Genomic DNA, 23896 nt, shown 5'->3' with positions numbered 1-23896 from the left:
ATATAAACAAGGTACATTTGTAAGAATTGTTTATTATAACTGTATCATAAACAATGCATGCATTTATTATGACTGCTTATTGTTCACATACACTGAGCATACTCTTTCCATGATAGACTGACCAGTGAATCTATGAAAGCTATGAGCCCTTATTGATGTCACTTGTTAAAACCACTTCAATCAGGGTAGTTGAAGGGGAGGAGACAGGTTCATTAAAGAAGGATATTTAAGCCTTGAGACAATTGAAACATGGATTGTGTATGTGGGCAATTCAGAGGGTGAATGGGCAAGATGAAAGATTTAAGTGCCTTTCAAACGGGTTATGGTAGTATGTGCCAGGCACATCGGTTTGTGTCAAGAACTGCAAATCTGCTGGGTTTTTCACGCTCAACAGTTTCCTGTGTGTATCAAGAATGGTCCACCACCCAAATACATCCAGCCAACTTGATACAACAGCATTTCTAAGTTTTATAGAAAAAAAATAAAGTGAAAAAGTTCTACCTGATGACATCATCAAAAGTTTAAACATTTTAAAAACAGTGATTTTGCAAACACTAGGATGTGGGGAGCAAGAAAATACCCTCCCTCTAGCTAGAAAGTTGTTGCAGGTTTTGAAAATCACCGTTTTTCTTCATTTTAATCCTACCTTGTGATGTCGACAAAACAAAATACGTCGGTAAAATGTATTATGCGAGAAATGGTGGTGGAAGCGCTTTTATGCGCAAATATTGATATGATAACCATTAAATCGAAGTGAATTTGGAGTCACGTGATGACATGTTGTGTGATCCTGCCACTACGACTCGTCAGGAAAGTTTGCAGTTTATTAGGCTACAGATGAAATTAGTGATGATGAACTTCACAGGGGGGTAAAAGTGCAAGGAGATGAGCTTTATGCTGATTTCCAATAAATATCAAGTGTCTTATTCTGGTGACATGATCATCGATGCTTGACTGCCTTTTGACAAATAAAAATAATCTCGCTCTTTTGTCCATAATAATCTATACATGTAAATATTCCCGCACTGTATCAGCAAGCTGTTGGCTAGAGCGCACATGCCAACAATACCAGAGTGAGCACACTTCCTATATAACACAATTGTTTTTGTGAGAAAACCATCAGTAGAATAAAATGCAATGGAAACACATTTAAATTGTATTTTTTATTCGGTACATAGAAATGTAACTGCAAAAGTTATTTTTATATGCAATACGTCATCACACAGCCTTTTATCTACAACAAGTCAATTTGTTTCCTGCACAATTTTTCCCCTCATAAAGCTCTTTTGTGGAATAATTCAGACATAACTGTAAGGAATTAGTCATTGTTCTACCCCAGCTGGCATGAGAGAAATATTGACTTTGTTCTTGATATTTTCGACAACAAGGGTAATATTCTCACATATGAACAATATATAACATTGAAAGAGTTTCCAATACCTTTCAGAGAGTTTATTTCTGTGATCAAAGCCGTTCTCAGTGGTCTAACTACACTTATGAAAAGTCATCTTAATTTTGGGAATGATCACAAAGTAAATCCAGAACTCAGATTGGAAGGTGAGAAATCTTGTTGTAATAAATACACTGCTGAAAAAAAGGGAACACTAAAATAACACATCCTAGATCTGAATGAATTAAATATTCTTATAAATACTTTTTTCTTTACATAGTTGAATGTGCTGACAAATACTTTATACACAAACAAAAATTCCAAAATTCTATACCAGAATTTAATTATCTTATTAAAATACTAACCCTAGTGAATAACAAAAATAATAACATCTTCATGAATCATTATAATAAGATATTTTCAGAGTGAATATACAGTAATTGCACTTAAATTGTTTCTTTTTCGTATTTTCTTTTTATTTATATTTTTTGTATGTTTGAGCATTGTTAATACCTGTGTTTGGTTTGCTAGACATGTTTGATGTAGCAATGTAAGTTGATTTTTGTATTATGAATAACAAATATATATATATATATATATATATATATATATATATATATATATATATATATATATTAAATAAAATGTAAAAAATAAAAAAAAAAAAAAAAAATAAAAAGTCAATTTGATGGAAACACATCTCTAGTGGGAAAATGTCCATACTGTTTTTATGCAGATTTTAGAATATTTGCATGGAAATCTGTCTCCAATTGGATGGAAACATAGCAACCGAGAAGCATTTTTTGGGGACCTTTCTTCTTCTCTTTTTAACCACAGATCATAGAAATGTGCTGTTTTATAATAGGCACACACTGGTATGGTGCTGGAGATAATGAATGGTGTTGAAAAGTGGTGGAATTGTAATAGGGCGCTCCATCCCAGTCCATTTGATGTTGAGATGTATACAGGTCCGATCTGTTGTCATTTTCTTATGGCGTCCACTCTAAAAGTGCAATAAGACACCATTATTAACCAGGTTTAATCCAACCATTTAATGCAGCTGAATTACCTGATGCATTTAAAAAAAAACTCACGACAGGTCTTATGCAAACAGATCATTTGAATGATGCCGGTGACATGATGATCGGTGATCGGCTGTCAATTATCAAATAATCTGTCTTTTATCCGCATCTCATCATATCTTTTATCCGCATCTCAACTGTCTAGACCAGAGCATACGCCAAAACCAGATTGGGCATATTTTCTATATTATTGCAAAAATGTATGTGACAAAACCATCAGTAAAATCTAAAATGTAATGGAAACCCATTTAACTTGGGCAATTAAAGAACAACTGCCCCTAAAAAGCAACTTCTCGTTTTGAAAACTCTATGTGGCATTGATATGAGTAAGAAACATTTATTATTGTGTGAAAACTGTAAATGGGATCATTTTGGTCATAAAGTCAGTCTCATACAAAACTGAGATTTGCGAGATAATAGAGAAAAAGGGCATGTCACGGAATGAAGGGTATAGTAATCATTTTCCTTGGGCTGGGTTTATTTCCACATACCCACAGCTGGCAGCACCCAAGTAATCATCAGTTCAGAGCTCAGCTGGACGTGACCCGACTGTAATGCCCATGGTCAATTTAGGTTAACAGTTGATATCCCTATGGGGGCTGGTTAGGGACCATCAGTAAATTACGCAATATACATGGGGCAAATTTTTAAAAGGTCAATAGCTCCAAATTTCAATGACTTAAAACAACAGAACCAACAATAAATTGTAGAAATTCATATACAAATATTGAAAGCATTTAAATGGAAATGTTCTACTTCATATTCATTATCTCCAGCACCACCCCAACATCAACATAAGCGAAAATGCGCATTTCTATGTCTTGTAGTGAAAAAAGATGAGTGTTTCCAATGACATCAACCAGTTAGTCGACAATTAGTAGGCAGGCCCTACTCACAATTGGTCAATAACACTGATGATGTCATTGGAAACACTTACCTTCCTTTACTACAAAACATCACATATGTTGATGTTGGGGTGCTGCTGGAAATTATTTTATGTAACCTTTATTTTGAGAGGGAGTCAAAGCTGAGACCAAAGTCTGTTTTCCAGATGACCCCTGTACAGAACCACAAAACACATCAAAATACAATAAACACATTCAAATACATGTTATTATACACAACAATACACAAAAAGCAAAACACAATCATAAAAAACAGACACATTCTTCAGTAAAATGGTCCCCTAACAACTGTCTGAAATGACCTAGAGGCAACAATTCCTCCAATTTTAATTTTACAATTGTATTGTAGATCATTCCACATGTAAGGTGCAAGGAAATTAAAGGCTGATTTACCTAACTCTCTAGACACCCAAGGAGTCTCCAGAGTTAACAAACCTTGTCACCGGGTTTGATAACTTGTCATTTTAAATCATGACAGTGATAAATAAGTAAGTCAAAAGTTTGAGGAGCAGAGCTTTGTAAACAAAAAGAGTATAATGATGTGATCTACATGACTTCAAAGGGGTCCAGCCAACCTTTTGGTAAATAATACAGTGATGAGTAATAAAACAGTCTCCTGTGATAAAACAAATATGATGAATATGAAGTTGAAAAATTGTGAAGATTCCCTTTAACGAGTACTCAAAGGTGTGCAACATGAAAATATTCTCCCATTTACATTGTGTAATTTATTAACGGTCCCTAACTAGCCCCAGCTATAGGCTATCCAACGTCAAAACAACTTTGCCATGGTTGCACACCAGCTGGCTGAAGCTAATTGGCGAAAGAAGCCAGCTAGCACTAGCTAGCCTAGGCGACTTCAAGACAAGACCTGGTTAGGCTGTTTCAAGTTATCTAGAAGGGTGAGTGATGTACTGTGTACCGCTTTGGCAGACAATGTACAAACACTTGCCTTATGCAAGCACACACAAGCACGACACCCACATTAAACCAACCCACCAAGACAACTCTTGTTTGGCTTCAGTCTTGGCCACTGCATTTTTTAATGGTCAAGCCAAAATTGAGACCAAATCAGGAAGTTCAGCCCTCCTTCAATTGCAAAAGAGGTTGTGGTTTTTATTTTTTCATTATTTTACCAGGTAAGTTGACTGAGAACATGTTCTCATTTGCAGCAACGACCTGGGGAATAGTTACAGGGGAGAGGAGGGGGGATTAATGAGCCAATTGTAAACTGGGGATTATTAGGTGACCATGATGGTTTGAGGGCCAGATTGGGAATTTAGCCAGGACACCAGGGTTAACACCCCTACAATAAGTGGCATGGGATCTTTAATGACCTCAGAGAGTCAGGACACCCGTTTAACGTCCCATCTGAAAGATGGCACCCTGCACAGGGCAGTGTCCCCAATCACTGCCCTGGGGCATTGGGATATTTTTTTAGACCAGAAGGAAAGAGTGCCTCCTACTGGCCCTCCAACACCACTTCCAGCAGCATCTGGTCTCCCATCTAGGAACTGACCAGGACCAACCCTGCTTAGCTTCAGAAGCAAACCAGCAGTGGTATGCAGGGTTGTATGCACTACATCATCACACAGCCTTTTATCCGCAACAAGTCAGTTTGATGGAAACATCCCTCTGAGGGAAAAATTTACATATTTTTTTAATGTGGATTTTAGAATATTTGCATGAAAATCTGTTGGCAATTGGAAGGAAATGTAGCTACTGAGACAGAATAATCAATAGCCGTTTAATCGCATGACAAAACTTCATATTTTTTGTTTCAACATATTTCATCTTGCTCCCTACCAATGTGTTTCAGTAGCTTCACCATCATTTTTTTTAGGAGGGTCTTTTGGTTTGGTTGGGTCGTCACTTTCCTGGTCCTTTGCTAGAGGTGTTTCAATTTTACTAGCATCTGCCTCCAGAGTGCCAGAGGTTTCCGTTGCACCGCTGTGGAAGCTGTAATTTAAGTCGCCTCAGAATCCTTGCCACAGCAGTTGCAAGGATCCCAGCTGCAGTTTCTATGTCAACCTTTGCTATAGTGGCCTCTGCCGCCTTGGCTACATGGGTTGCTGTGGCCTCAGTCACCAGGGCAGCGGGGGTTGCTGCAGCCTCAGTCTCCAGGGCAACAGGGGTTGCTGTAGCCTCAGTTTTCTTGGCAACAGAGGTTGCTTCGGACTTACAGGGGTTGCTGTGGCCTCTGTTTCTGCAACAACAGGGTTTGCTGCTGCCTCTGTTTTTGTGACAACAGGGGTTGCTGGGGCTTCCTTCACGTGGCAACGGGGTTGCTGCGGCTTCTGTCTCCGTGGCAAGGAGGGTTTCTACTGCCTCTTTTTCCATGACAACAGGGGTTGCTGCCGTCTCTGTCTCCACAAGAATGTAGATCTCCTGGACAATGTAGGTTGCTGCGGCCTCACTCTCCTGGGCAATGGGAACTGCTGTTGCCTTGGTCTCCTTGGCAACAGTGGGTGCTGTGGCCTCTGAGTCTCGAGCAGTAGTCTCCTCAGTAACAACCTCTACAAGGGCTTCTGACTCCGGGGCTGCCTCTGCCTCCTGCGCAACGACTGTGGGTTCAGATTCCTGGGTAACCACATTTGATGTGACTTCTGCTTCCTTGGCAACAGCAGTTGCTGTGGCCTCTGACTCTACTGTAATGGCTTCTGACTCCTTGACTGCTTCTGTGGCTTCCAACTCTTGGGTGGTTTTAGTTGGAGCTGGTTCTTCTTTAAAGATAGGGGCTCTATCTACAAGTACCTCAGCTTCTGTCTCCTTGGGTGCAGACACATCAACCTCCTTTACCTCAGGCACTGCTACAGTCTCTGGAACAACAGATGCTGCAGCCTCTTCTGGTACATTCTTGATGATCTCTACCTTCTGCACCAATGGGATAGCAGTCTCAGTTTCCACACAAACCTCCACCACTTCTGCCTCTGAGGGCTGGAGCTGCAACTGCAACTATCTCAGTGACCATGGGGGTAGCAGCCTCTGCCTCCTTAACTAGGGTAACTGCCTCCTCCATAATTGCAGCTGCCTCTTCAACCTTCACTAGCTCAGCTGCGGCTGCGGCCCGAGTGTTGGAGATGATGGCCTCTACGACAGGGATGGGGGTAGCAGCCTATGGGGGTAGCAGCCCCCACTTGGATGGTGGGGGCTGAATCCAGGGCCTGTGGTAGAGCCTCCTGCACCACTGTGAATGCTCTTGCACTCGCTGCTGCCACCTCCTTTGGCTTCACCACCCTGTGCATCGTTCATAGCAGCAGCCTGACATGGTATATGGGTTGAACATCATCTTGTATCCGTTATCCTGTTCTGTTATTTAGACACAACTCAACCAACTAAATGGTTTGGAAGCTTAACTGAACAGGTCACATGTACCCACCAAACATGCCACACCCAGGTTAGAGATCTCACACCCCGACATGCCCGCTGCACGAATTGCAATGTCTGAACACTTTCTGGCCATAGTCAAACTGGGCCAATTCATTTTCCTGCAGGGGATATAGTTTTGTGAAATAAACCTTCAACTCAACACGGTATTGTTTCATCAGATCAATCATTCATCTAAAATAGATCTAGCTCATAAATATCACGTTGCACATTTGTAGTCATTACCAGAATCATTATGCCACTTATAGATAATGGAATTCTAGTACAAGTGGAGAAGGGTTCACTCACTGTCTCCCTATGGTGGCGGGCTCCAGTACTAATCTGTCAACACTAGCATAAACCTGGGAAGAGAGAGATGGTATTATTCAAACATCTTTTTAGTCAAGTCAAGCTTTTCATACTCTTCCTCAAAACTAAAATATAATCACCATTGTAACTTGCTAGTGTAAAATCACTTGAAAGGAATACATTTTTACATTACAAAATGATTTTGGTTGGTACCAAATTGTTGCTGCTCTACTCTCCAGTGTGGTCAAGGAATGCGTTATGGATGGCTCCGAGGTCCTCACTGATTTTCTCCTGTAACACAAAGTAATCGACGTGATCAAATCAGCTGACATGTTAACTCTTGAAAGCATAATGTGCTTACCGTTTACTGGACTCACTGTGGATCTCTTGCGTAGGAATGCATATGTTTCATCTACAAAGAGCAGGACGCTACAGATGAGACAACAGATTAGATTAGCAATTATAATTGCTTTATAAGAAACATTTGGGAAGTTATGTATTTATTATTATATTTGGGAGTAGGGGCTTGTTGATGGAATTTATGTTTAAATGAATGATTAGAATATTCCACCCTAAAATAAAAGTATTTAGTCAGCCACCAATTGAGCAAGTTCTCCCACTTAAAAGATGAGAGAGGCCTGTAATTTTCATCATAGGTACACTTCAACTATGATAGACAAAATGAGAAAAAAAATCCAGAAAATCACATTGTAGGATTTTTAATGAATTTATTTGCAAATTATGGTGGAAAATAAGTATTTGGTCAATAACAAAAGTTTATCTCAATACTTTGATATATACCCTTTGTTGGCAATGACAGAGGTCAAACGTTTTCTGTAAGTCCTCACAAGGTTTTCACACACTGTTGCTGGTATTTTGGCCCATTCCTCCATGCAGATCTCCTCTAGAGGAGTGATGTTTTGGGGCTGTTGCTGGGCAAAACAGACTTTCAACTCCCTCCAAAGATTTTCTATGGGGTTGAGACTGGCTAGGCCACTCCAGGACCTTGAAATGCTTCTTACGAAGCCACTCCTTCGTTGCCCGGGCGGTGTGTTTGGGATCATTGTCATGCTGAAAGACCCAGCCACTTTTCATCTTCAATGCCCTTGCTGATGGAAGGAGGTTATCACTCAAAATCTCACTATACATGGCCCCATTCATTCTTTCCTTTACACGGATCAGTCGTCCTGGTCCCTTTGCAGAAAAACAGCCCCAAAGCATGATGTTTCCACCCCCATGCTTCACAGTAGGTATGGTGTTCTTTGGATGCAACTCAGCATTCTTTGTCCTCCAAACACGATAAGTTGAGTTTTTACCAAAAAGGTATATTTTGGTTTCATCTGACCATATGACATTCTCCCAATCTTCTTCTGGATCATCCAAATGCTCTCTAGCAAACTTCAGACGGGCCTGGACATGTACTGGCTTAAGCAGGGGGACACGTCTGGCACTGCAGGATTTGAGTCCCTGGTGGCGTAGTGTGTTACTGATGGTAGGCTTTGTTACTTTGGTCCCAGCTTTCTGCAGGTCATTCACTAGGTCCCCCCGTGTGGTTCTGGGATTTTTGCTCACCGTTCTTGTGATCATTTTGACCCCACGGGGTGAGATCTTGCGTGGAGCCCCAGATCGAGGGAGATTATCAGTGGTCTTGTATGTCTTCCATTTCCTAATAATTGCTCCCACAGTTGATTTCTTCAAACCAAGCTGCTTACCTATTGCAGATTCAGTCTTCCCAGCCTCTACAATTTTGTTTCTGATGTCCTTTGACAGCTCTTTGGTCTTGGCCATAGTGGAGTTTGGAGTGTGACTGTTTGAGGTTGTGGACAGGTGTCTTTTATACTGATAACAAGTTCAAACAGGTGCCATTAATACAGGTAATGAGTGGAGGACAGAGGAGCCTCTTAAAGAAGAAGTTACAGGTCTGTGAGAGGCAAAAATCTTGCTTGTTTGTAGGTGACCAAATAACACATTTTTAATGAATAATAAATTCATAAAAAATCCTTCAATGTGATTTTCTGGATTTTTTTTCTTCTCATGTTGTCTGTCATAGTTGCAGTGTACCTATGATGAAAATTACAGGCCTCTCCCATAGTTTTAAGTGGGAGAACTTGCACAATTGGTGGCTGACTAAATACTTTTTTGCCCCACTGTAATTGTATGAAATTGATTAGAATCATAAAATTATTATGCATGATATGTGTAGTTTTAGTCAGAATTAGGGTGAAGGGTAAAGCAATAGATCTGTACAATATGTCTTTATAGTATCTTAAACACAGGCTGTCTTAGCAGAATCCGGTGCTGACCTGGCTAGGGGCCTCTGAGAGATTGGGGAAAGGACGGGAAGTACTTCCCACGGTCTCCCTATATTGAGGGAGGACGGGGAGTGATTCTCACGGCCTCCCCTAATCTTTGTCGGATGGGTAGTGGGACAGTATGTGTGTAGGATACCTTCTGTTTGGGTGTGAAAGTATTTGCAGAGCTAGTATAAAAGGAATGGTTTTGTACAACGAACCAGCGTTCTCGCGAATAAACATTTTGACTATTTAGCTGGACCTCTGTCTGTTTCATTCAACCAGTATCTTACAAATTCTGGGTTGCAGACCGAGTAGTTTAATTGAATTGGGTTATGAACATTGAGAACATAATTCTCGTGACAGGGCTTTAAAGGGATATTTAATTTTTTTTCTTCATATTCATTATCTCCACCCAAACATCAACATGAGTGAAAATGGTGTGTTTCTATGATTTGTAGTAAAAAAGAGAGGAAGATAACTGTTTCCAATAACATCATCAACCAATTAGTAGACAATTAGTAGGCACTGCCTACTCATAATGTGTTAAAATCACACGATACACACCGTTGATGTCATTGGAAACACTTATCTTCCTCTATCTTTTTTACTACAAAAAATATAAATGCGCAATTTTCACATATGTTGATGTTGGGGTGGTGCTGGAGATGATGAATATGAAGTTGAAACATTGTGACATTTCCCTTTAATATTGCAGCTAGATTGTGGGTTCTATCAATTGAATTGTCTGCATCATTTCACACCCATAGATCTTTACATATAGCTCTGATTTGACGTGAACACCAATATGATTTGTGTCAATGAGTATCTGTAGATTTAACTTTTGACATTTAATATGACACAGTGCTAAGTGGATGAATGTCCTACCAAGCCGGCTTGTGCTGGTCAAGTCAAAGACCTTGTGCATGGCCGTGGCCCTGTCACAGCCTTTGGGGGCTACGTCTCCGCCTGTCATGATGGCATAATCCATCCCAGAATGGAGGGCCAATTTCTGCAGGGCAACTTAACGTAACAGACCATCGGTCAGCATTCATAGTGGATGTAGAAAGTGTGACCCCGTTGACAATAGACCGCTCTTGTGGTGACTGTACTGTCTGTTGGCGTGAAGTTAATATCCTGCACCTAACCAATACCATTTAAGAATGTTAAACAATTTTTCATTATTCTAGTAAAGCACATATTAAACTATACTAACAGGTTTATACTAAGTGTCATTCAAAGCATTATAAAGCACATAAATAGGTCTATGTCTGGATTTGATTAGAGCTTTGATTGAAAATTCAAGCCTGATGATACCTGAGCCGGATAAGCCATTAAATACATTAAATACATTTTATGAGCCCTATATGAAATACATTTAATGAGCCCATGCCCACAAAAGCACAAATTATTGTGCCGTTATCCAATACACATATGATATAGACTACTGCACAGAAAAAAACAGGTCTCTATTTTACGAAATTTACTTGTACAAAGATTTCTGATTGAAAGGCCGTTTTTTTCTGCCTTGAGCTGCTCGTAAACTGTAGCCTACACCTTTCTGGAGTTGGAGCTCGCCGTCATGAGCGTCTGTCAAGGCCATCTACTCGAGCGCAGTTGCGCACTGAAGGCCAGGAGCGGAGAAGCGGTTGCCAGATGGAAAAACCTGATGCACTACGTCTACTGGTCGCTGCGCACCTGTGCTGAAATACCTCTAACCGGCATTGTGTATCTGTTACTGTGCCTGCTCTTTACGCAATGCCACCCTAGATTAAATAGACTGAATAATCGATGGGTGAGTGAATTATCTTTGCTTTATGCCCCCTTGGTATTTCTCTTTGCGTTTGTACCACTCTCAAACGCAATTGGACCCACACTTGATGGCATAGCCTACTTCCAAAATATTAAACTATTGAATTAGTTGTCTTTGTGGAAAGCCTTTATTGACAATGGTGCTGGCCCTGCCTAGTCCTCACGCATTGGGCAACTGAGATATATTGTTATGTTTTTATTGTTGATCTCTGGTAATGTGCGACCAAACCCTGGGCCGGTGGATACCATGCAATCTCTACCGACTCCCTATGATTTTAAAAACAGAGCAGGTTTTGGCCTCTTGTATGTTAATGTCAGAAGTCTATTTAACAAAAATATACATTTTTAGAATATGGGCCAATACGAAAAATGCAGACCTAATGGTTTTATCAGAAACTTGGCTAAATAAATCTATGTCAAATAACTCGATTTATATTGATGAGTACACGTCTTTTTAGAACGAATCGGAAGAGTAAAGGAGGAGGGGTTGCAATTGATGTTAAATCCAAGTTTAACACCTCGGAAATTATCTCAATTACCAAAGCCAAACATTTTGAATTGCTTGCGGTTAAAGTGAAAGTATATAAGGACTCCCACATCACTGTAGTCGACTGCTACAGACCGCCATCGGCTTCGGGAGACGCACTAAACTATTTCTGATGTCCTGCACAAGCTAAATGACTCTGAATTCATTATTTTAGGAGATTTGAACTGGGACATGCTTACATCTGTATCGGACTCTTTTAAAGAACTGTGTGACTCTCTGAATCTCGCGCAATTAATGAATGCGCCTACCAGACCGAATCCCAGAGCACCTAACAAATCAACGCCATTGGACATTCTTCTAACAATACCCCTCACAAATACACATCGACTGGGATATTCTGTAATTATGTCAGTGATCACTGTGCAATTTCTTGTGTTAGAAGTACAAAATGACCAAAGCCAAACCCCGTTATATTTCTAAAAGACATTTTAGACAGTTTGATCAGCAAGCGTTCTTACATGATCTGTACCATGCAATTGACAGAGTAAGTCTCATTCCCGATTTTGACACTGCCTGGGAGTATTTTTCTATGCAATTTGTGTCCATTTGTGATAAACATGCCCCTGTGAAGAAATGTTGAATCAGTGGAATGGGCAATCCCTGGTTTTCAGATAACTTGGCAGAATTAATTAGAAAGAGAAATGTCTCTTGGGCTCAAGCTACACATACAAATGCTCCTGTTGACTGGGCCTCCTTCAGAGTGCTAAGAAACACATGTCCAGGATTTACCAGGAAGTCCAAATCAGATTTATATCTAAATGAAGTCACAGAGAACCTGAACAACCCTACCAAGTTCTAGACGCTAATCAAATCTGTGTCAGGTTCTAATGAATCCTCTTGCGTTCCTGACCATTTAATGATGGATTCTAATGAAGTGAAGGATAAAGTTGATATTGTAGTTTTTTTTAACTAGCACTTCATATCTGCTGGTTCAGTTTTTGATAATGGTGGTGCCCAGGCCTATAATGTAAGCTCTGTTACAGTAAACTACGATAAATAGATCCTTATGTGAACCATTTTATCTTTGAGCCTGTTTCTTACATGCTGACTAGACCGGACACGTCGCGTGCGCGATCGTCGCAAATTAAATGTAGAAATCCATGTTATTCAATTATTGCGCCAACGAGCGTCTGAGACACCAAGGGCTAAAATAGAACTCATTCCTATTTCTGACGCAGTTTGCGCTGAAAGTCATGCTCTCCCATCTCCTCATTGGTTTATAGAAGCATGTACCCAGCGTGTCATATCCTCATTGGTTATACCCACGTGGGTGACTGAAAGACGAACTGTTTTGCCTGTAGTTGTGTTAATACAATGAAAGTTTAGATGCGATCACCATATAAGTTAAACGATGAAAAGGCCTGGAATGAGGAGAGATGACTAGAAACGATTCGGTTGGCCATTTTATGTGTGGATTAATTGTCGGAGTAGAGGTCCTTGTGCATTTCAGGTAAAATAACAACTCAATGTTTATATCCCAGGACAAATTAGCTAGCAACAGCAAGCTAGCTAAATAGGACAAATTAACGTTAGCTAGCAAGTACAAGCTAAATTGCCATACATGTTTAATGATTTTCGACCTGTCCCCAAATTAATGTCATTGGTTAAGAGTTTGTTTTGATATTTTAACCTGCTTGTCGTGAACGCGTTTGGTGTGGGGGGGGCAAAATAAATGTATGCACGATGGCGCACACGCGCAGCCGGTTTGGGTTCCGTGTTATGCTGAGGTATATAAAGCACTAAAGGCAATAGACACTCAAAAGTCTGCAGTTCTAGACAACCTGGATCCCCACCTCTTAAAGATAGCAGCTGGTATTATTACTGAACCTCTGGTTCACATTTTCAACTTCAGTCTCTTGACCAATTCCATACCCAGCATTTGGAAATCAGCTCATGTCCTCCCACTGCTAAATGCCGCCATCCTATCTCCAAACTCCCTATCCTGGCCAAGGTCTATGAATCCCTAGTGAACTTCTTCATTGAAAAGAACATACTGAGCGTGGTTCAGTCTGGCTTTAGATCGGGGCACAGCACCACAACTGCAAATATGGCAGTGGCAAATACACTTGATAAAAAGCAACGTTGTGCTGCTCTGTTTGTTAAATGTATCAAAGGCATTTGATTCAGTTGACCATGAATTATTGTTGCTAGACTCCGTAACATTGGTTTCAGTGAAGGGGCAGTGAATTGGTTTAGGAACTATCTTTCTGACAGAACACAATGTGTGTATATATACTGACGATCACAAGTCTAGCTTTCTTGAGATTAGTAGAGGTGTGCCCCAGGGTTCCATTTTAGCTCCTGTGTTCTCAATTTTTATGAATGAGATGGGAAATGGGATACAACCAGCAAAGTTACATCTCTATGCAGAGGATAGTCATATATGCATGTGCTCCTTCTCTGGTTCAGGCTGTTGAAGAGCTCCAGACTGCATTTCTTGTCACTCCAGGCCTCCCTTTATGGTTTCTAACTGGTCTTGAATGTACAAAAACATCATACAAATACCTAGGTATATGGTTGGATGACAAGTTGTCCTTTAAAGTTCATATGGATAATCTTGTGAGGAAGCTTAAATTGAAATTGGGTTTTTATTTTCATAATAAGGCTTGCTTAGGGAAAGAAAGAAGCTTGTTCAGGCCACTTTTCTCTCTGTAATTGATTACGTTGACTTGATATATATGCATGCAACCTCCTCCGTCTTACAGGGACTGGACTCTTGTTTATCATGCATCCTTGCGCTTTATTACAAATGCCAAGTCACTCACCCACCATTGCACCTTGTACCAAATAGTAGGTTGGCCCTCACTTTATATGCACAGTAAGCTACATTTGTATGTGTTCATCTACAAAGCCCTTTTGGGTAAATTCCCTCTGTAGTCTGGTCTCCTTCACCACCAGCAGTAACTATACCTGGTCTACTAGGTGGTTTCTACCTTACTTAAAGTCCCCAGGACATTCACAGTATTAGTTAAGACTGCCTTCTCTTCTTGTGCACTAGAGGCATGGAATAGTCTACAATCCATGCTTCATCTAGATATGTTAGTGCCACTGAATGAATTTAAAATATTGATTGGAGACTCTGTTATGGAGGATTGTAAATGCTTTTTTTAGTCTGGATCAGATCATGTTGTATTGTTTGTTTTAATTCTGTAATGTATCGATTGTAGCTGCCTATTGGCAAGGTCTCCCTTGAAAAAGAGCTTTTCTTGGTTAAATGACGGTTAATAAAAAATGAAAAAAGAACCGTTGCATATTTTGAATGGAGTTGATGGCGAGATAAAGCCTGCGAGAGAGCGCTCACACGTGCACACATAGGCCGTTTTAAAACAATGCAGCTGCAATTTAAAAATATATTATTTTTACAATTAAATAGTGACCCCAAAAGACAGATGGAGATGGGTAAATTAGATGAGCATTCTGTCTTTATATTACTGTAGCATAGACTATGCTGCACCAAATGTTGGCCTACCTGTCACAAGAAAAAAAAGTTCCCATGAGATGATGGTTCTACATGCCTGTCTCCACCCTGAGCGTTGCTGATTCATTATGGAGAGGATGTATAGAAGCCAGACATTGCATATAATTTAACAGTTTCATTTCATGCCAAACTTTATAAAAATAAAGTTGCTACTCAATATATGCTCCCAACAATTTGATGGATAAACCTAATAACCAGACATTTGAAAGTGACCCACCTTCACTTTACTCAAATGCTCCAGTTGTACCAACTGCTCTCGCATGCTTGCCAGATCAAGTGCCTCTTTCGCATGGCCTATAGAGTTGAGGTGGAAACATGATTAAGACACTTCTCTTTCAGTTTGTAACTTGATACTACGAGTTTGGCTGTTCCTTTGGGGAACAACATTAATTATTTAGCTTCAAGATTTATGGCAACATTTTTGCCATTAATTCACAAACAATACCACTGTTTCTGTAATGAGTTGCAAGCTTTGGACATCTGTTCCTCAAAAGTACTGATTAATGTACACTAGTCTCATTAGCTGGGGGGCAAGGTTAATGTACACAGGATGACCGTATGTGCCGAACTGACATTTATTGGCTTAATATACACCCCCATACTGTATATGCAACAGCAGGCCATAGGTCTAGATCAGGGATGGGCAATAGATCAATCAGCCGGGGTCTCAACTTTACTGTTGCACGAGGTGCAATTTCGAAATTTGGTTGTGCATCAGCAGTTTTTCTCTTTATGTTAGTCACTGACAGTCACTCAATTAGCCCATGTCAGCTAATTTATTTTTTATTGGTAAATGTGTCTAGCGGCCTGCTACCTAAACTTAATCATGGTAGTAATCATGGAGGAATTACTGATTGGAGGGTCCCTATTGATTTTGTTAGTCACTCTTACTCAGATATCATATTCAAAACTGCAAACATTTCTCTCCACCCTATGACAAAATGTGTAGAATAGCAAGAAATTAGCTTTGAAATAGTTATTTTTTTCCGCTACATTCCATGGCAAAATGTGTAGAATTGCAGGAAATGTACTTTCAAACTTAAACATTTTTCTGGCTGCTGTCAAGAGAGGGACCACTAAAATGTTTTGCTTTGTGGGGTACGCAGACTCTCAAGCCTATGCGGCCACTCAGTGGTCTAGATGCAGGTCACACATGCTCTTTTGCACACATTGACAGGAATGTGTCTTGAACAAGTGGAAGGACAGACAACATCCCCATGAAGAACACCTTTGTTCTTTCAATCACTGACACGCCCACCAAAGCCTGTCGCAGATAGTATGTTGATCCAGTCGACTCTAGTTCATGCCATACTGTATATAGTTGATTGACGTTAAATGTATATTTGTTGAGGTAGTCGTTTCATTGTTCATTTTCTGCAACGATATCGCAATGGTATATTTGCATTAGATTGCAAAATGTACCTCACGCAACACAGTCTGCACGTTACTCATGACATTACTCATATGGAGTCGTCTTCTTGCTCCTCGTGTTGAGGTTGCCTGACGGGTCCAGTTCTTCTACCGCAACTATTCTTCACAGGATCCTATACAGTACACACCTCCACCACTATAGCTCCATGTGTGTCTGGAAGACTCTTCCAGGCAAACGTGAAGTGGTGGGCAGGGTTGTCTAAAATACTGCATCCTTATTGGTTAGTAAACCGATGACGCTCTCTCCCGCTCAAGATCATCAATGTGCAGTGCTGCAACCATACTATATTCGAAATCACTTGGACCTCCTGAGTTGTATCAGTAACACACTGGGTTCTACTAATCCAACCCTTGATTGAAAACTCTGATTTGGTGATTAGTATGAGATATCTCTCTGCAAGTACACAGAGGGTAAGATTACCCACTCCTCTCCTAAACTCTTAACAGCCTTAGATTGTATAATTATGTGTATACATCATAAAGAAACCTAATATCCAGTGCTCTCTAGGCTATATATGGCTTGCCATAGCGTCTTTGGATAACTTCACATACATGAACAAGCCTTTGGAACTAGTTTCATCCTTGAGATGAGCGTGTTATAGAGCTCACAAGCTTGTAGTCCTAAAGCAAAATGATTTACCTCTAGTTCATTCAGCCATTCATATGGGCAAAATTAATGGAGAAAGAATAGGGTTTGGGAATAAACACAGGCTTATGACATGTTATACCTTTTTGTTCTATGAGATATCAGTCAGTTAACATGACCTTTATGAATGATTAAATCTTTGCGTGATTACATAATCTTAAAATCAGCTGAATTTAAGGATATCATAGAACAAAACGTTTAAGATTTCCGAAAACTGTGTTTACCACAGACCTAATATTCAGCGTTTATCCAAAAACGACATTTTCCCATAAGCTTTGTTCAACGAACCATAGCGGAGTTAGTGCCTACAAAAAGATGCCATTACTATTGCTCTTTCTGTATCTTTGCCCTTCTTTGAGACTGTACCCTACACTGTGACGTGGTAAGGTTGGACCAAGGTGCAGAGAAGAGACCAGATGAGGAATCAGTGGTTAAGGATAAACATAATACTTTACTGAGATTTGGTAGCCGCCGGATCACAGTAGACTTGAAAAAACAGCAAACACTAAGTCTCAAACTCACTCAGGAAATGAACGCACACAGTAAACAATTCAAGCTTCTGCAAAGGACCAAAAAAAGCACACTTATTTTAACAGGGACACAATCATGAAATATGGTGCCAGGAGGAACCATGACATACACACTGTTCACTATGTTCATGCTTATCTCTGGTGGTGTGTGGCAATGGCTCTCTCCAGACCAGCCAGAGTGTAATGGGTATCCTTTAAGTAGGCTCTTTTGACAAAATGGTATGCCATGGGGGTTTGGGCACAGCATGCCCATGCAATGTGATGGATAGATGGTTGTTATGCAACCGCATGTAATACAACTATTTTCATCCCAATGAAAATATTATAATAAGGCACATATTACATTGTCAACCATTTAGGCACATTGGGCTGGGGAAGTGGAATAGGTCTACCTTCTTGAGGAGAGATTCTGAAATTGTCTGAGCACAGCAACACACATGAAGTGATGGTGGTGACCACCAATATAATACAATAAATAAGAATTAGGGGATATATAGATTTTAAGATGTCCATAATCGCAGACTCTTTAAACATCCACGATAACCTGAATATGTTCAGTACCAGTCAAAAGTTTAGTTATTTTTACTATTCTCTATATTGTAGAATAACAGTGAAGACATCAACTATGAAATAACACATGGACTCATGTAGTAACCAAAGAAGTGTAAAGCAAATCAAAATATATTTGAGATTCTTCAAAGTAGCCACCCTTTGCCTTGCTGACAGCTTTGTGTACTTTTGGCTTTCTCTCAACCAGCTTCACTTTGAATGCTTTTCCAACAGTCTTGGAAGGAATTTCCACACATGCTGAGCATTTGTTGGCTGCTTTTCCTTCACTCTGCGGTCAAACTCATCCCAAACTATCTCAATTGGGTTGAGGTCGGGGGATTGTGGAGGCCAGGTCATCTGATGCAGCACTCCATTACTCTCCTTCTTGATCAAATTGCCCTTACACAGCCTGGAGGTGTGTTGGGTCATTGTCCTGTTGAAAAACAAATGGTAGTCCCATTAAGCGCAAACCAGATTGGATGGCATATCGCTGCAGAATGCTGTGGTAGCCATGCTGGGCCTCCTGAGTGGCGCAGTGGTCTTAGAATTGCATTGGTATACATTTTATATGCATGTGTAGGCTATATGCTTAAAGCACAACACAAGAGTGCAACAAAGTTACCAATGCAAGAGATTTTCATTACCCTTGATTAAATTATGTGATTTCAAATTTGACTGAATGCAGCTAGCAATACATATATATTATATCTGACAATAATAACCTTCTACAGTGAGCTCAAGGTATTAGGACAGACACATTTTTGTTGTTTTGGCACTGTTCTCCAGCACTTTGGATTTGAACTTATACAATGACTAGGAGGTTAAAGTGCAGACTGTCATCTTTTTAATTTGAACAGTTTAGAAAGTATAGCAAGTTACAGATGCACAAATATCATACCCCCAAGACATGCCATTTCAGAATGTCCCCAGTGAAAGTTGTGACCCTGAGTTTTTATTTTATTTTTACGGTTCATCCAATATGGATGAAAATACCCTCATATTAAAGCTGACAGTCTGCACTTTAACCTCCAGTTATTGTATCATTTCAAATGGAATGTGCTGGAGTACAGAGCGAAAACAACAAAATGTGTTACTGTCCCAATACTTTTGGAGCTCACTGTATATAACCGACACCCAGTCTAAGCAATAAGAGTTGTAAAAGAGTCTGACATAATAGCCTGCAGTGCACGCATAGCTTTCAGTAAGTAGGCTACTCCTGAGTCGTGACATAAACTGACGTCATGCTTGGGGCGGGACAGCGACAAGATACATAAACTGGAACAGGCACCGCGCTGTATCGGTTAGAATATTCTACCTGAAAATATAAGCATGTCGGTCGTGTGCACCTCTTTAGCCCGAAACGCCGTGGCATTACGGAACACTGGGGCGATGGTGGTAAGTAAAGGAGAAAAATAATGAAGTTGGAGAATGGAAAGAAAAGACCTATGACTGGGATAGGTAGACCCCTATCAGTCGTAGACCACTTGCCTGCCTGGCCATGCAACGTGTTTTTACTAGCTGTCAATGGGTCCATGTCTGGTTTATGGCATGGCTTCAAATAGTATGCTGTTGTTCATATGGTTTACTAGAAAGTTCCTCTAAAAAGAACTCACAAACTGTTGTCAATTGGAGGTTTACCTTACATCTGAGTAAAGCACAGTAGAAAAATCAAAGATAAGCTATTCTTTAATTTGAGTAACTTTGTTAAAGTAAATGATATATTCAGTTACGAAATATTATTTGCCTAATCGATTTTGAAATAGAGCATGTTTCAGTTAGGTTTATAGGCCTATGCATCTTTTGTGAACGACTGTTGCGCAAATTGTGTTTCAGATTAGAGATTTTTTTCATATAATCGTTCAATTGTTTTCTTTCATAAATTAGTTTTAATTTTTAATAACAGCGTTACTCTTAACTTAAGGTTTATTTATCCTTATCGAACGTATTGTGGACAAAATGTTAGTTATGAAACTTGAAATTGAGGGTGATATAACAACTCAGAGCAGTACATATGTCCTACCGCTAGAGGGAAATGTCTACCTTGTTATGAAAGTAGATATTTTCCTTTAGCGTAAAACCCCCCCCATATGAATATACAACTGTCTTTTTGACATACGGTAGAAATTTTTATTTCCGAATGAAATCCATTTTAATTTCAGTTGATCTATTGTGTAAATCTGGTGTAGTATACTTTCACTCACCCCATGTCTTGCCTATCTATTGATATCAAAGCAAAGCCCATAAACAGCTGTATGAATCAAATCAAATTTTATTTGTCAGATGCTTCTAGACTAACAGTGAAATGCTTACAGGACCTTTTCCAACAATGCAGAGTTAAAGATAAGATTAAAACATTTAAATAGTGAATAACTAATAAAAATAACATGGCTATATATAGGGTGTAGTATTAGATACTAAAACCAGAATTTAACACCAAAAACAATCATGTAAGCCTAATTTTAAAATTTAATTCCTCCTACATTGATACATGTTGTCTATGTCTCGTCTCCAGATGGTGCGCTATGCACAGACCGCAGCCGCCCCGGCATCTGAGCCCAGGATCAAGAAGTTCCAGATCTACCGTTGGGACCCAGACACAATGGGGGATAAGCCACGCATGCAGACATATGAAATTGACCTCAACAAGTAAGTACAACGACAGAAAGGGTCTTCAGTTGTTTAAAACCTATCAATGTCAGCGTATAGTCTGCATTGATGGAATTGCTCTCATTGATTTAATATCTGCATGGTTAACAAATCCTTCTCCCTACTATTACAGCTGTGGCCCCATGGTTTTGGATGCCCTCATTAAAATCAAGAATGAGATGGACCCCACGCTCACATTCAGACGCTCCTGCAGAGAGGGTAAGGCATGAAGAGCAATTTGCAGAGTGGAGAGAAAAGTGGGTGTCATCATTATAGGTAGAAAGTAGAAATCATACATTATATCTATAGGTCTATATTTTATCCTATTCTACAATGACAGAGCGTCATGAAATATGAAATGAGCCTTGGTGTGGAGTTGTCCTTTTCAGTGGTGTGATATACATGCATCTTGCTTTAGGTATCTGCGGCTCATGTGCCATGAACATCAACGGAGGCAACACACTGGCCTGCTTAAACAAAATAGACATCAATACCAGCAAACCAATCAAAATTTACCCACTCCCACACATGTATGTTGTCAAAGATCTGGTGCCGGTGAGTATTATGGTTACATTTAGAAGCAAATGAATACTGATTATTATAGCTGCATTAAAAAAGTAACAAATCTAAAAGACAAACACTGAATAAAATAATGCAATGTTTAGTCACCATGTGGTAGCCTATATTTTGTTGACTAAGGGTGTACATGTATTGTGTGTGTGCCTCTACAGGACATGAGTAATTTCTATGCCCAGTACAAGTCCATTGAGCCCTTCCTGAAAAAGAAAGATGAGTCTCAGGAGGGCAAGGAGCAGTACCACCAGACTGTGGAAGACAGGCAAAAGCTGGTACATATTTCATCCCCTGGCCATTGGCAGCAGATTTCAGTAGCTATACTATCAATGCATCATATGCAATTTTCATGTCTAGTCTGAAACACAAGTACATATACCCATTTGATTAAGCTATCAGAAAGGGACAATGTACTATTTTGTAGGGTTGACGTAATCTAGTCAGTTGAAGCAATTTAATTTGCTGCATTGAAACCTTGTCTCGCCCTTGAGAAGGAAATCATTTTATACACGTGAACCACACTTTGCCACACCTTTCTGGAATTTCAACTTACCACTTTGTATATTTGAACATTATATTGTTAGAGCGCAAGGAGTTTTCATGACAAAATAAATCTGACCTCTAATTGTCCTCCTCTCCCAGGACGGTCTGTATGAGTGCATTCTCTGTGCCTGCTGTAGCACCAGCTGCCCTAGTTACTGGTGGAATGGAGATAAGTATCTGGGCCCTGCTGTCCTCATGCAGGTATGTATTGGGTTTTTAGTCAATATAGGAATCTTTTTTTTAATGCTTTTACTTTTTTGACAGGGAGAACCGATGTCTGTCTGAAAACAAAGTAAAGCTGACGTGTGAATGCATTTTCAACAGGCATGTAATTGGATGATTGATTCACCTAATGAGTTTGTCTGGCATCTCCATCCCAGAGATGAGCATTTTATGTAAATTAATCTGATTAATGTGTTTCCTTCCTCAACAGGCCTATCGTTGGATGATTGATTCACGTGATGAGTTCACAGAGGAACGACTGTCGAAGCTCCAGGACCCCTTCTCTCTCTACCGCTGTCATACAATCATGAACTGCACTAAGACATGCCCCAAGGTACACTCAACATCTGAATAGACTGCATCTGGTTTAGCCTTCATTTGCTAAACCAAACCACCATTTCTAAATACAGTAATAAGACTAGTGTAGAGTTCAGCACAGTGGACTTCAGACCATTTATACAACTCATGCAGTGTAAAGGTAGTTATCGCCGATCCCTTTCTGTCATGTTACTCATCTTTCCATCTTTATTTACCTTTTATTTTGTATTAATTCCACAGGGACTCAACCCAGGAAAGGCTATTGCTGAGATCAAGAAAATGATGGCAACATATAAAGAGAAAGTCATTAACCCTGTGAACATTGTGGATAACCACCGGACTTGAAATCTACTAGTAATGACTCTAATGCTGAATTTTCGATTAAACATTAGCCTTTCAACAGTGTCTGTCCCTTTCATTAGGCTTTGCACATGAAAAAAGATACAGGCAGCCTAGAAGATACTGCTGATTTTATATATGTGAGAGTGGAATAACTGCTCCTCCTTCTAGAAATGTTTTTTTTTTCTTCTAAAAATACATACAAAAGTAATGTTTGATGTGGTGATAGAGCTTATTACTCAGTGTGTGTGTAGATTGTACAGCAGAGGTTGGCACAAGGTACTGGTCTACAAGTATTTAAGATTTTGGGGGGGATTTTAGTTTTTGGAGAAAAAATACTAAAACCACCAGGAATTCAGCAAAAAATGTGTTTCGTTTAGGAAATCTGTTCAAGTATTCCCATTAATAAAAAAAGATGTGATTGTGTCTCAATGTAATCAGGTTCTGAAATTATTGCTATTTCAAATACAATCTCTTTTGGTGCTTAGTTGTGGTCAATTTGCAGTGTATAAATGATTTTTAATTCTGTTCCGGCACCCCCGACTATCCACTTCTACAAAAATCAGCCAACAGCTGATTCTAGTTACCTACCCATGTTGTGCAGCCTTATAACCACATTATGGGATGAGCTCTGGACCACAATTTGATGTTTGTTCATTGGATATACTGTATGTATATACATAATATTTTAAGGAAAACCAGTTAAATGTTATTTAAATGCTTATCAATAAAGGAAGTAGAATTAAAACAGGCTTTGGAGATGTCTTAATTTACCATTGTAACACATTGATAGGTTTCATGAACGAAACTGAAATGGTTTAGTTGATTTTTAAAAGGATTGATACTTTATCTGGTTAATGGCTGTTAGAATAGTTTTTGGGCCAAAGATCTACTCAATGCAAGTATGTTTTCAAAACTA

General features: G+C 39.7%; 1 protein-coding gene across 2 annotated transcripts; it reads left to right on the top strand.

The window, feature by feature from the left end:
• Positions 1-12975: 12975 nt before the first annotated feature.
• On the top strand, positions 12976-23403 carry LOC112222024 (succinate dehydrogenase [ubiquinone] iron-sulfur subunit, mitochondrial). Of its 2 annotated transcripts, none has more exons than XM_042303909.1 (8): positions 12976-13152; positions 20849-20982; positions 21116-21201; positions 21401-21537; positions 21714-21830; positions 22198-22299; positions 22532-22654; positions 22879-23403. In XM_042303909.1, the coding sequence occupies exons 2-8, from the start codon at positions 20849-20851 to the stop codon at positions 22981-22983; spliced, it is 804 nt and encodes a 267-aa protein (XP_042159843.1). In that variant the 5' UTR covers positions 12976-13152; the 3' UTR covers positions 22984-23403. The 2 variants fall into 2 exon arrangements, with proteins under 2 accessions (XP_042159843.1, XP_024240323.1); XM_024384555.2 differs by lacking the exon at positions 12976-13152 and adding an exon at positions 19578-19731.
• The last annotated feature ends 493 nt before the right edge of the window (positions 23404-23896 follow it).

This window comes from Oncorhynchus tshawytscha, linkage group LG22, assembly GCF_018296145.1.
Source record: "Oncorhynchus tshawytscha isolate Ot180627B linkage group LG22, Otsh_v2.0, whole genome shotgun sequence".
NCBI classification, from domain to species: Eukaryota; Metazoa; Chordata; class Actinopteri; order Salmoniformes; family Salmonidae; genus Oncorhynchus; species Oncorhynchus tshawytscha.
Note: the sequence above shows the minus strand (reverse complement) of the source record. Positions and strands in the feature narration are given on the sequence as shown.

Bases quoted from the DNA above. Each gene is read 5' to 3' on its own strand.
- LOC112222024 (XM_024384555.2), top strand. From the start codon at position 19,666: ATGTCGGTCGTGTGCACCTCTTTAGCCCGAAACGCCGTGGCATTACGG. The intron at 20,983-21,115 runs GTAAGTACAACG...CTACTATTACAG, and splicing joins TATGAAATTGACCTCAACAA to CTGTGGCCCCATGGTTTTGG. The intron at 21,202-21,400 runs GTAAGGCATGAA...ATCTTGCTTTAG, and splicing joins CAGACGCTCCTGCAGAGAGG to GTATCTGCGGCTCATGTGCC.